Source organism: Eulemur rufifrons, chromosome 1, assembly GCF_041146395.1.
Source record: "Eulemur rufifrons isolate Redbay chromosome 1, OSU_ERuf_1, whole genome shotgun sequence".
NCBI classification, from domain to species: domain Eukaryota; kingdom Metazoa; phylum Chordata; class Mammalia; order Primates; family Lemuridae; genus Eulemur; species Eulemur rufifrons.
Genome location: NC_090983.1, coordinates 17,580,250 through 17,593,073, shown reverse-complemented (window position 1 = coordinate 17,593,073; position 12,824 = coordinate 17,580,250). Strand labels below are relative to the sequence as shown.

The 12,824-nt window shown below is 49.2% G+C and overlaps 2 protein-coding genes across 15 annotated transcripts; one reads left to right on the top strand and one right to left on the bottom strand.

Moving 5' to 3' along the window:
• Positions 1–12: 12 nt before the first annotated feature.
• Positions 13–4,540, top strand: BCS1L (BCS1 homolog, ubiquinol-cytochrome c reductase complex chaperone). 14 transcript variants are annotated; one of them, XM_069467043.1, is made up of 9 exons: positions 13–68; positions 650–764; positions 1,325–1,693; positions 1,795–1,934; positions 2,451–2,645; positions 3,259–3,322; positions 3,568–3,737; positions 3,956–4,073; positions 4,221–4,540. In XM_069467043.1, the coding sequence occupies exons 3-9, from the start codon at positions 1,374–1,376 to the stop codon at positions 4,471–4,473; spliced, it is 1,260 nt and encodes a 419-aa protein (XP_069323144.1). In that variant the 5' UTR covers positions 13–68; positions 650–764; positions 1,325–1,373; the 3' UTR covers positions 4,474–4,540. The 14 variants fall into 14 exon arrangements, with proteins under 14 accessions (XP_069323144.1, XP_069323137.1, XP_069323124.1 ...); XM_069467036.1 differs by having other exon boundaries at positions 13–125; XM_069467023.1 differs by having other exon boundaries at positions 13–136.
• Positions 4,541–5,006: 466 nt separating this feature from the next.
• RNF25 (ring finger protein 25) lies at positions 5,007–12,156 on the bottom strand. Its single transcript, XM_069467011.1, has 10 exons — positions 12,084–12,156; positions 9,668–9,742; positions 9,307–9,409; positions 9,147–9,214; positions 8,979–9,048; positions 7,546–7,617; positions 7,303–7,446; positions 6,275–6,367; positions 5,848–5,982; positions 5,007–5,643 (listed from the first exon to the last, which is right to left on the bottom strand). Exons 1-10 carry the CDS (start codon positions 12,122–12,124, stop codon positions 5,068–5,070), a joined length of 1,377 nt encoding a protein of 458 aa, XP_069323112.1. The 5' UTR covers positions 12,125–12,156; the 3' UTR covers positions 5,007–5,067.
• Between the last annotated feature and the right edge of the window lie 668 nt (positions 12,157–12,824).

Here is a 12,824-nt window from a genome sequence, read left to right as displayed (position 1 = left end):
GGGCCGACAGCCGCTTTCCCCAATTGCAGAGTGAAACCATCGAGACAGAGGGCCAGAGAGTCATGGCGGTAAGGGGGCGGAGTGATGGGTTATTCCAAACCACGTTGCTGGAGGCGCGAGCTGGCGTGTGTAGGAGGTTCGGGAGGGGGTTTGTGGGTGTCCTGCAAGGATTAGGGGTGGGCGACCTTTGTCTGTGGTCCTCGATGCATAGGTGTTTTGGAATGCTGGATCCCATCTCTGAGCCTCAACCGAGGTCACTGCTGTCAATTCACTGCTCTGCGTTCCAGGCTCAGAGCAAAGTGGTGGAGGTGGGTTAGAGTAGGGGAGTGAGAGGAGAGGTGTCCTAGGAACAACTTTGCCCCATCCCTCGGGATCTTATTGTCTACAATTAGGCCCAGTAACATCTTGTGGGGGCGGAATTCGGGAAAAGTTCTGTGGAGGAAGTAGCAGATGGGCAGGATTTCAGCCGGGGAGAATTGAAAGAATAAAGAACCGACCTTCCGAGTCAGGAGAACTGCATGAGCGAGGAGGTGGGAAGTTGTTTGCATATTCGTCGAACAGGGAGTATTAGGAGCTAAGCCATGAAAAGTGGGTGGGTGCTGTGTTGTGGAGGGCCTTGAGTACTAGGCTGAGTTTATACCCAATTCAGGGGTCTGTTGGGAGCCAGGCATTGAAGGTGCTGGAGCAGGGAAAGTGATACAATTGGAGCTGATCCTTATGAAGAAAGATCAGGACCCCTGTGTAGTTGTTTGGTGGAGTCAGAGGTGGAGACCCATTAAAATTCCATTTCAATAACTAAAATTTGATTTTAAAGAGACAGTTTAGGTGGGAGGTAATAATGTCTAAACAGGACATTAGGAATTGGACGTGTGAGGGAGAGGATGTTTGAAGGACATTACTCATAGTAACAAGGCATGTGGTTACAGACAAGTCAATGGAAGAGTCACTCCTGCTGACTCTAGCCAGCGGACCCCTTTCTATCTCAGCTGGTCCCAGGGACCACAAAAATTCTGTCCATCCATTATCCTGATATGAAGCCAGTTACATTGTTCTCTCCAGTTTAAGGAATCTCCAGACATGGTCCTCTGGCAGGAAACTGAGGTATGATGAAGGGCAAAATAGGATGAAGGATCTGGAGTCTTGGCCCTTGCATTCTAACATCACCCTTACCCCACAATTGTAGGATATTGAAGTACACAATCGTGCTGACCTTTCCTTCCTGCTTCTGTAGGAAAGAGTGGGGTGGGGCTGGGGAGGTATCATGGAGTCCAGTTTCTAAAGTAATCTTGTGATTTGCCCTATCTCCATTGCTTCCCACCCCTAGGTTTTGATAATGCTCCAGGGCCTGTAAAGGTCGGTGTTTCCCTTTCAAGATGCCACTTTCAGACTTTATTCTGGCCCTGAAGGACAATCCCTACTTTGGAGCTGGATTTGGGCTTGTGGGTGTGGGCACAGCCCTGGCCTTGGCCCGGAAGGGTGCCCAACTGGGCCTGGTGGCATTCCGGCGCCATTACATGATCACACTGGAAGTCCCTGCTCGAGACAGGAGCTATGCCTGGTTGCTTAGCTGGCTTACCCGTCACAGTACCCGTACTCAGCACCTCAGTGTCGAGACTTCGTACCTTCAGCATGAGAGTGGCCGCATTTCCACCAAGTTTGAATTTGTCCCCAGCCCTGGAAACCACTTTATCTGGTAAGGTTGGGAGCCAAGGAAGGCTCTGAGAGTAAAAAAAGAGAACAAAGGGAGCTGGGTTTGACCCATTCACTCACTCTACTTTGACTGTTCTTATTCAGGTATCAGGGGAAATGGATCCGGGTAGAACGAAGTCGAGAAATGCAAATGATAGACTTGCAGACAGGGACTCCTTGGGAATCTGTCACCTTCACAGCCCTGGGCACTGACCGAAAGGTTTTCTTCAACATCCTGGAGGAAGGTGTGGGATGGCACAGGCGGGCACTCTAGGGGGGTTGCTGGGGTGGGGACATTTGACATCAGAAAAAGAACAATTTGGAGAAGAGGAATAAGAGGATATGGGCTGGGCGCGTGGCTTACACCGCTACCTAGCACTCTGGGAGGCTGAGGTGGGAGGATTGCTTGAACGCAGGAGTTTGAGACCAGCCTGAGTAACAGCAAGACCCAGTGTCTACTAAAAATAGAAAAAATTAGCCAAGCATGGTGTTGTGTGCCTGTAGTCCCAGCTTACTCAGGAGGCTGAGGCAGGAGGACTGCTTGAGCCCAGGAGTTTGAGGTTGCTGTTAGCTAGGCCATTGTACTCAAGCCTGGGTAACAGAGCAAGACTCTGTCTCAAGAAAAAAAAAAAAAAAGGAAAAGTATATGAGCCCATGGGAGCAGGGGGCCAGAAGGAAGCTGTTTGGCACAGTTCTACCTACTTGGAGAATCAGCCATGGTGAAGAGAACTGTTGGCCTTATCTCATCTTTCCCCTCCCAGCTCGAGAGCTAGCCTTGCAGCAGGAGGAAGGGAAAACCGTGATGTACACAGCTGTGGGCTCTGAATGGCGCCCCTTTGGCTATCCCCGCCGGCGGCGGCCACTGAATTCTGTGGTTCTACAACAGGGTCTGGCCGACCGAATTGTCAGAGATATCCGGGAATTCATCGATAACCCCAAGTGGTACACTGATAGAGGTGAGAAGCAGCTGGGATCTTGGCTGGGCTGTTTTTGACATTTCAGAGCAGGAGGAGACAGGCTGGTCTCTGGCTAGATGGGGTGATATAAAGCTCTTGCCCTGGCCGGGCGCGGTGGCTCACGCCTGTAATCCTAGCACTCTGGGAGGCCGAGGCGGGTGGATCGCTCGAGGTCAGGAGTTCGAGACCAGCCTGAGCAAGAGTGAGACCCCGTCTCTACTAAAAATAGAAAGAAATTATATGGACAACTAAAATATATATATACAAAAAAAATTAGCCGGGCATGGTGGCGCATGCCTGTGGTCCCAGCTACTCGGGAGGCTGAGGCAGTAGGATTGCTTAAGCCCAGGAGTTTGAGGTTGCTGTGAGCTAGGCTGACGCCACGGCACTCACTCTAGCCTGGGCAACAGAGTGAGACTCTGTCTCAAAAAAAAAAAAAAAAAAAAAAAAAAAAGCTCTTGCCCAGTTCCCAGAGATAAACAGGAAAGAAAAGTTGCCTATAAGGATGATTTCTCAAGGTCTTCAGGCCTCCAGAAGGCAGGGCTGGGAATGAATATTTGGGACAAAGTACATGATTCATTTTAGGTCTCAATCATCCTGGCTTTATCCCTAGGGATTCCCTACAGACGTGGCTACCTGCTTTATGGGCCCCCTGGTTGCGGAAAGAGCAGTTTTATGTGAGTCAAAATTTCTCTTAACTTTGCAAAACACAGTCTTTGTGGAAAAGCTGGGCTGATGGGTTGGAAAGAGAAATGAATCTGGGGAACAGGGACAAGGATAAACATGAGACCCGTGAAACATTAGTGTTGGTGGTAGAAGTTAGGCCTCTGAGACGTACCTCCCAGGACTGTGAAGAAAGTGCATTTGGGCCCAGGGAAGGGTCCCAGGTTGCCTACTGCCTCTTGCCATCCCATCTCCACAGCACAGCCCTGGCTGGGGAACTGGAGCACAGCATCTGCCTGCTGAGTCTCACAGACTCCAGCCTCTCCGATGACCGGCTCAACCACCTGCTGAGCGCAGCCCCGCAGCAGAGCCTGGTGCTCCTAGAGGACGTGGATGCTGCTTTTCTCAGTCGAGATTTGGCTGTAGAAAGTAAGTGGAGGCGCTGGGGGAAGGGGAGTGGTTCTAATTAAGAGTAAATGAGGAACAGTGGGATAAGTAAAAGTCCAGAGGGCTGATGGAAGATGCCTGGGTTAGTCACAAGAACCTACAGAGGCACCCATAAGTAGGGGAACATGGTGGGAAGTGGGGTGTTAACTTGAAGTAGAGCTGTGACCCACCCATGCCTCTTTATCTCTGCCTTCCTCTAGACCCAGTAAAGTACCAAGGTCTAGGCCGTCTAACCTTCAGTGGACTGCTCAATGCATTGGATGGTGTGGCTTCTACTGAGGCACGCATTGTGTTCATGACCACCAACCATGTTGACAGGTAAGAGGGAAGGGTGAGGTACTCTGAGACTGAGAGGCAAGGCTACCCACTCAGTGCCTTGGGAGGATCGGGAGGTCAAGGGGCATCTTCTTTTTGGTTGCTAGTATGACTGCTGCCTGTGACTCTGCTTTCCCTATCTCCCCTTAGACTGGACCCTGCCCTGATACGCCCAGGGCGGGTAGACCTGAAGGAGTACGTGGGCTACTGCTCACACTGGCAGCTGACCCAGATGTTCCAGAGGTTCTATCCAGGGCAAGCACCTTCCTCGGCTGAGGACTTTGCAGAACGTGTCCTGAAAGCTGCAACCCAGATCAGTCCTGCCCAGGTGCAGGGTTACTTCATGCTGTATAAAAACGACCCGGCAGCGGCGATTCACAATGCCGAGTTGCTGAGGAAGTGATCAGCTGGGCTGTGCTTATTCAGCGCCCCCCCCCCCCCCCGGAAAATCAATAAACACCTGCCACACTTCTCTGGTCTCTGACTCCCTCCCTCAGTCACTGTATTGGTGCTTGAGTAAAAAGCAGGGGCTGCAATCACAGATGCCTACAGACGGCAGGCAGCCACAAATGATGGGGGCATAGCCTAAGACCTTTGTCATAGGAAGGAAGAGACACCAGAGTAAACAGGAAACTAAATTCCTCCACCTAAAAGCATTCAAATTAGCATATATATAAAAATGTGAGAGTATATACAACAGGTTATGTGTAATAGTAGTTCCTGAGGAATCTGCTCAAATGTAGGCATCCCACTAGTTTTCCCTGAAACCCGCTGTACTAACTGATGAGATGTCAAACTCTCTTTACCCAGATCTCTTGGAAGAACAGACTTCCAAGCAAAGTTGGGGGCTGCTCTGTCACACGCCAGTCTTACTAAGAATTTAGAAAAAGAGCCATATCTCACAGGCTAGGCACTGCTGAATGAAGAAAGCCAAACAAGGCCAAATATCTTTATTGCCCCCCTCCCATCCCCAACTCCCTGTCCCCCCACAGTACTGCTAGGAACCATCCTCAGATTCCAGGCCCAGGGGCTCCCTTCGAGTACCAGGCCGGTATGCTCCCTGGCCCCGAGGCAGGCGGGGGTAGGAAGAACCTGGTGTCCGGCCTTTGGAGCGCTCCCAGCGAGCACAGTCCCGAGTCCTGCGGGGTGGGGGACCCTGCCAGCTGCCAGGCCCCTTCTCTTGGGGAGGACCTTCAACCCCTTGTTTATGGGGTCCTGGCTTTAGGTCCATGGGCTCTTTGAGGGGCCTCTCAGGAGGTGGCAGTTCCTGGGTGTCACTGGTACCTTTGGGGGCATAGCATTCCCCTCCCTTCAGGTGCCTCCGTTCGGGCTGTCGCCAGGGGCCTCGAGTGGGCTGGGGGGGATCTAGCATAGCTTTCTGGGTCTCGCTCAACCTCTGATGTGGCCCAGCCCCTTGAGTCTTCTCACACATGTACTGAGTGGCCACAGGCAGAGGAGTTGGCAGGGAGGACTGGGCAGTTGTTGAGGTGGACAGTTCTGCAGCAAGGGCACTGGGTGGGTGGGATCCTCTGGAGACATCTATAGCTGACTCAGGTTCCAAAGGGGCAGGAGGCTAGAAAGAAGTGAGGAGATGCGGTGAGGGAGATGTCATTCCTCAAAGCAGGGAACTATAGGCCCCTCTCCTACTACCCTCCCTAACCACCATCGGCCTATAATCTCCCTGGTTAGAACAAAGCTCATCCTACGGCCATATCCAGAATGGGGTTTGTAGGAAGGTTGGTGGCACTGTGGGGCAAGTGGGAAACCCTTCCCTCACCTGCTGAAGGCTGATGAAGTACCGGTTTCGCTCAGCCTCAAGGTCAATGATGCCTCCCCTCTCCTGCTGCCGCTGGTAGAGCCGCTTGCGCTCTTCTTGCTGGCGCAAGCTCTCTGCATTGGGCTGGTACAGCTCCTACAGGGAAGGAAGAACAGCAGCAGGGAGGAAATAAACAGGAGAAATAGGCAGACTTGAACTCCTACTCTTCCAGGACTGCCTCAGGAGATCCGTACAAGTTCTTGATTTTGTCACTCAGATTTGGGCTCCTGAAGCCTTTGGCTCCCAGTGGGGGCTGTGGCTTTGCAAGGAGGTCCCAGGCAGGTCAAGCCCAATTCCAGAGATTCTATCAGACACAGACAAGATGCCACTCTCCCTCCTTAGAGAATGCCCAGTATTCCTGGTTCACGTTAGAAGGGAATCCCCTTACCATGGGCTGCTGGGGTTCAGGGGCTGCTTTCAGTGAGGCAAGGTCGTACACGAGGGGCTCTCTGCACACTGGACACTGCACACCAACTGCTTTCTAAAAATAGAGGATAATCAGTAGTGTGACTATAGTTTACAATAATCTATTGTATATTTCACAATAGCTAGAAGAAAAGAATTGGAATGGTTCTAGCATAAAGACAAGACAAATATTTAAGGTGATGGATATTCCAAGTACACTGATTTGATCTTTACAAATTACATGAATGTATTAAATTATCACATGTACCCTGAAACTATGTATATCTATTAAGCATCAGTAAAAAAAAAATAGGGCTGGCTGCAGTGGCTTACACCTGTTATCTCAGCACTTCAGGAGGCCAAGGTGGGAGGATGCCTGACCCAGGAGTTTGAGACCAGCCTGGCCAACATAGCGAGACCCCATCTCTACAAAAAACTTAAAAATTAGCTGAGCATGGTGGTGCACACCTGTACTTGGGCAGCTGAGGTGGGAGGATCGCTTGAACCCAGGAGATCAAGGTTACAGTGAGCTATGATCATGCCACTGCACTCCAGCCTGAGCAACAGAGTAAGACCTTGTCTCTAAAAATAAATAAATATTTATAAATAAATAAAATTTTTAATTTTGAAAATTAAAAAAATAAAAATAAAATTTTAAAAAGAGAAGAAATCATACCGCTGCTTCACAGCCCAGGGTGCCCCCAGGTGCTGACCCATCAGCTAGCCTTATTCGCAGGAGGCTGGGACTGATGGGCACAGGGATACCTGTTTAGCAGTGAGATGGGACAGAGCAAGGCTCGCCTAAGTAGAGGTCTAGGAACTCCCTGGAACTGGATGCAATATGTAAGTAGATACAAGGATGCCCTTTTTTCTGGAGATTAATTTCATTAACCTCAAAGGTATCTATGACCCTAAAAAAGGTTAAGAGCCATTGGAGTGGAGGGATGGAAAAAGTTGTGAAATCAGTGCCTAAGGGTGTCAGGTGAGAGAGTAGGGGCTGGCAAGGTGTACCTGCTTGGTTGCAGCATGTTGCCGTTCCTGTTCCTGTTCCTGTCCTTGTGCCTTCAGCTCTTGCTCCATGTGCTGGATGTACCGAGCAAGGCAATGGCAGTGGAAGTAGTGGTAACAGGGCGTTTTGGTAAAGGCCTCTTTCTCCTAGAGGAAGGACAGATGTAGAGCACTAAATCAGAGCTGTCTCATGAGCCCTCATCTGCCTGTCCCAAGCAGATCCCAGGTCCCAAGAGACAAACTCACCTGGAAACCATAAAGGCAGATGACACACTGGCCGTGGGGGATGTTGTTATCTGTTAGAATTTCCTTCCCTTTCTGAGATGAGAGAAGACAGTGCTCAAACAGGGTGGCAGCGGCAAGAATTGTGAGCAAAGCCTATCTGTTACTCCTAAGAGTAACTGGCTGGACTCGACTCTCACCAAGCCAGTTCGCTACCTCTCGTGTTTACGCATTTGTCTTGGTGATACTCCCTCTGCTTAGAAACAATCCTTCTCCACCTCCCTGCCTCTCCCCTCACATTTGATCCTCCTAGCTTCAAAATCTAACTTAATTATTTTTCCTCTCATTAAGTCACTTTTAATATATCTTAAGATGAAAATAATATACCTTGGAGAAAAAAAAAAGTTCAATTAACAATCATCTTCTGGGAGGCCTTTCTTGATTAAGCTGCCTTGTGTATCACTCCCCCACAGGGCAATGAGTTTGTTCTGGAGTTGGCTTTCAGAAAGAAAGCCAAGGCATGGAAACCCAAATGGACTGAGAATTCAAAAGGCATCAAGTTGGGCTGTGAAACATGCATTTGCATTGATATGTGAATAGCTAATACTGTCCTCTGGAATTCCACAGAGTTCAAGGCTGCATTGTGGAGGCCTGATCTAGGAGTGCTACGGTGGTCTATTATGCCCACTCGCTTTGACTCTAGGCCACCCACCTTCATTCTATTCTGAACATTTTTCTTAAAAAAATTTAAAGTAAAAGAAAACAAGACTGTCCTTAATTATGTGTTTTTAATCTCACTGCTGCCCTCTCCATGGCTCAAGTTGTCTCCTCTCAACCTTAAAAGTTCACCTGAACAGTTTGAAAACTACTAGTCTAGATGGTCTTAATAAAGGCCAGCACTAACTGAGCTCTCTGAAACAATGTAACACTGAGGTGTAGTCTCAGTCAAGTGGCCCTTCAAACAAGTTATCTACGTATATTTGCATGTAGCTGTGGGGGTTGCTTCATGTGGCTTGTTTCCTTACCAGGGTATAAACTCTGAGCAAAGGAACCATGACTTTTTCTAGTCTACTCCAGTGGGAGGCTAGCTTTCAAATGTTCATGTATGGCTAAGACCTCCCCAACGCCCCCCCCCCCAGATAAGATCCGTATCTTTTGCAACATTTAGTTGTCAGTGCCAAGAGAATAATGAGAAATGCACTGAAACTGAAGCAAGAAATATGCAAGTTGAAGAGGAAAAATAATTTTCTGTCAGGATGCTGGAACAGGCAACTTAGGGAAACCACAGAAGTGTCTTTTGGGAAGTTTTTTAAATAAAAGATTCTCATCTTTCTGGATTAATTTAGGCTTCACATAATGACTCCATATGCATTTAAGATTTTAGGCCCACAGTTTCCTTTGAGAGAAACTGCTCTAGCTGGAAAGAAAGGACATTTTCCCAGGCTAGCACCTCTTACCTCAATGAGTTCATAGAGCATGGCAGTGCCCAACCCGGCCTTGGCCACATGGCCCAGCGCCTGTGAGATCCTGGAGGAAGAGGGCAAACCAAGTATTAGGCCTGCCCCCTTCCCTCACCAGGCAGAGGTATATCCTGAGTTCTCCCTGCTCTGACCAGCCCAACTTACGTGTGGATCTGTTCATCTGAGAGTCCTCGGGGATTACGGATAGAGATTTGTGGCACCTCATGGGGATACTAATGGGGGAAAATAACAAGTTACTGCTAAAGCAATGCACCCCAAGGACTCTCCCCTTCCTCCTTTTGCTGCCATAGAGTAGGGGCCTCACCTCTGCTGGGACCTGAAGCACCAGAGTAAAGCAGACATACTGTGAATCCTGGTCCTCTGCAGTGGCAGGGTGCAAAGTTATGTAGATCTCCCATGGTGAAGACCTGCAAGTAGATAAAGTGGAGACCCAGGATGTGACTGGGCAGGGGCTTGAGGGCTGGGGAGGATGGGGGTGAGACAGTAAAGTGGACAGAGGAAGTGAGCATCAGGCTCTTTCTTTTGGAAAGATTACAGGAATAGCCTTTGTCTACGCAAGAAAAACATCTCTCAGTCAAGGCTCACAAAGTCTTAAAATCAGACTCCATAAAGAACGCTCTCCTCATTACTAGGGGACTCCTGCCCTCCCCTAGTTGAATACATACCTGCCACTTCCTTTAATCACCTGTAGTTCATCCAGATAGATAGATTCTAATACTTCGACTTCAGAGGGAAGGACCCTAGAGAGACAGGGGTAGACAGACTCACCATTGCAGCTTTCCCAGCTGAAGCCTGCTAAGGCTAATAAAGGATGGCTTTTTAGAAAAGTGGCCATCTGCCTGAATGTATTTATTAAACTCCTTAACAATGAGGGAAATATTTCCTTAAGTTGTCAAGTGGTCAGGTAGGAAGCATAGAAATCAGAATTTTAGCAATCATTTCTGCAAATAGATAAAGAAATGGATTGTCAGAGAGGTGAAATGACTAGCCAAGGCTATATAACATAGGCAGAACTGGGACCACAGCCAGGTTTCCTGACTCCCTGTTTAAGTTTCATTTCACTATTGGTTATTCCCTGGTGGCCATCTCTCTGATCCAGAAATACAGAATCCATTCATTAGCATCACAGTTACCAGTATTACCCCCGCCTTTCCCTACATCACTGTTCAGTGTGAATCCCAGTGCCCTGGCTACTGTCTAGCACCAGTCACCCCAAGCCTGCTCAAAGCAGATACCAGTCTCAACACAACAGGTCTTGATGGTATAAAGGCTGTGTTGTAATAGAAGAGCCATCAGCCTTGGGGTAATAGGTACTAATCACTTATCAGCTATGTGATCTGGGTAGTTAACTTACATCTGTAAGCCTGAGTTACCCTGTCTACCACATGTAGATAATGCCACCTCCTCTCTAGGATTATTGTGAAGATTAAAGGCCATTAGTTTGTATAAAGTACTTAATAGAATCTAGACCATAATAGTTAGTCTATATCCTCTTTTTTTCCTTCACCCATAAAAGGAAAGAGGGAAGGAGATAGTTAGTAGAGTACTCTGGATGTATTTACGACTTTGGCCATCTAGTTGAGCTAGATCAGTCAGTCCCGATTAGGATCCATGGTCCTATCGTGTATCAGAGGACACACATGTTTAAGCATAGAAATAGCAGTTGGGATGACACTGAAGTCGAGCTGATCAGTTGAGTTCACAGCTCTACCTAGGTGATACATGGAAAAATGGATGCTTTGCTTTCTTATATTGTTCCTTCTTCACCAAGAGCAGGGCTGACCCAGCATGACCTTCATCAATGGTTTTATATTTTTATTTTTTTAAGTCTTTGGCAGAAACCTCAAAATATAAAAAATAAAGCTTCACACCTCACAGATAACAGTGGAATAGTTCTGGTTGACATGGGAGTGGAAGTCTCAGAGCACCACAGGCTAGCTCCTACACTCACTGCTGCCCTCTCCATGGCTCAAGTTGTCTCCTCTCAACCTTAAAAGTTCACCTGAACAGTTTGAAAACTACTAGTCTAGATGGTCTTAATAAAGGCCAGCACTAACTGAGCTCTCTGAAACAATGTAACACTGAGGTGTAGTCTCAGTCAAGTGGCCCTTCAATACTTCACTCACCCTAGTTGTGTGGGTCCTGGATGTGAGGCACAAGATGGGAGGGTGGTAAGGTGATGACAAAAGAGGCGGGGGGTGGGCCTTGTAGAATGTCCTAGTACTAAGAATGTAAGATTTGGGGTTACGTAGATCTGGATTCCTAGTCGTAACTTTGTTCCTTTTGGCAAATCATTTTACTTCTTTGGGATCATCTAGTCTCCTCAGGTGCCCATACCTCAGAGTTATTAATAAAAAGGAGGCTTATGTTTGTTACAATCTATCCTGATCCTTACAACTATTCTATGAGGTATACGCCACACCCACTTCTCTACGCTGAGGACACGGACTCACAGAATCTAGGTGGCCTAATCAGCATCACACAGCCAATAAAATGGGGAGTGAACCCACATTTATCCTACTTCCAAACCCCAGAGTCCTTCCAGGTTCTGGTCTTTTGTTAAGGATGCTTGAGAGAAGGACTAGGAGGGCTTTTTGTGAGGTGTAAGGCTTATCAGACAATAATCCTCATTAGTGCTGCCGGGGAGAGAGAAGGTTGAGGAAAGCGTAAGCAGCAAAAGGCTGATCCAAGGGGAAGGGGACACAGGAGCTGGAGGACATCGGTTCTGGGAGGTGAAAGGGAGGTGAGGAGGTCTCATGAGCAGGCATCCCCAAGGCCCCTGAGAAAATTCACTTCAGGAGACAATGGGATGGTGTGGGGCTGGAGGAGAGGGAACCGAACCGGGTAAGGCGCGGCCCGAACTGGCCTGGCCGGCGCAGACTGGGTCTTCTCTCGCTCACATCAGCGCCCCTCCGCCCTCCCGTTTCCCAATCCAGAAGCTCTCCTAGGGATGTCAGCATCTCTGCCATCCCTCATCCCTCGCTCCACCCCATCCGTCCACCGTGAGGATTGTTTGTGGCCGCCGCTAGGCTCCCGGACCAGATCCAGGCGGTCGGCCAAAGCCCATACCCCCAAAGTTACCAGTCCTCCTCCCCTGCTGCCGCCGACGCAGACGTCGCCATATCTTCTCCGGCCCGCAGCCGGAACCGGAAATGCCCTTCGGGAAGTCGGAGGCGGAAAACTAAGCGAAGGCGGCTTGCGCCGTTTCTAGGCAACCGCAGACTCCAGGCCCTTAGTGGGGCCTGATGGTCAACAGACTGTTCTTAAGTGCCCCGGGAACTGCCCATGGGCTGTCCACCGTCCCTCCCACATCTCTGAGCTCCTTTGTCCTCTGAACTTCTGGCCAGTTCAAGTGAGTAAAATTGGTAAGAATGGGAGCCTAAAGAGATCAGCAGTGGGGGCTGGAGAAAAAGTATGTCAGGCAAAGTAGGCAGGCAGCCAGAAGGGATGGGGCCCTGAAGGCCAGGGCCAGCGTCCCTCGGCCCAGGAGCATGGAGCTCCTAGGCTGAGGGTGAGAGAGGGGCCCTGGCCAGCAAAGCACAAGGGCAGCGTTCTGGGAGGAGGTGCTGAGGGGGTTGGGAGTGGCAGGAACTTGGGGGAGGCTGAGGGGAGGGAGAAGGGGAACATGGTGTCAGGTGGTCTCCTGGCTGGGTTGGGGGACAGGAGGGGACTGAAGAACGGGGAGGAACCCCAAGGAGGCGCTATGTTTGTTCAATATCTCATCATATTTCCATACATTCCACCCTACCATATTTCTGAGGCCTGCATTATTGTGAAAAAGAGGAAAAGACAAGACGGCTAACGTTTACTGTCTCCCATGCA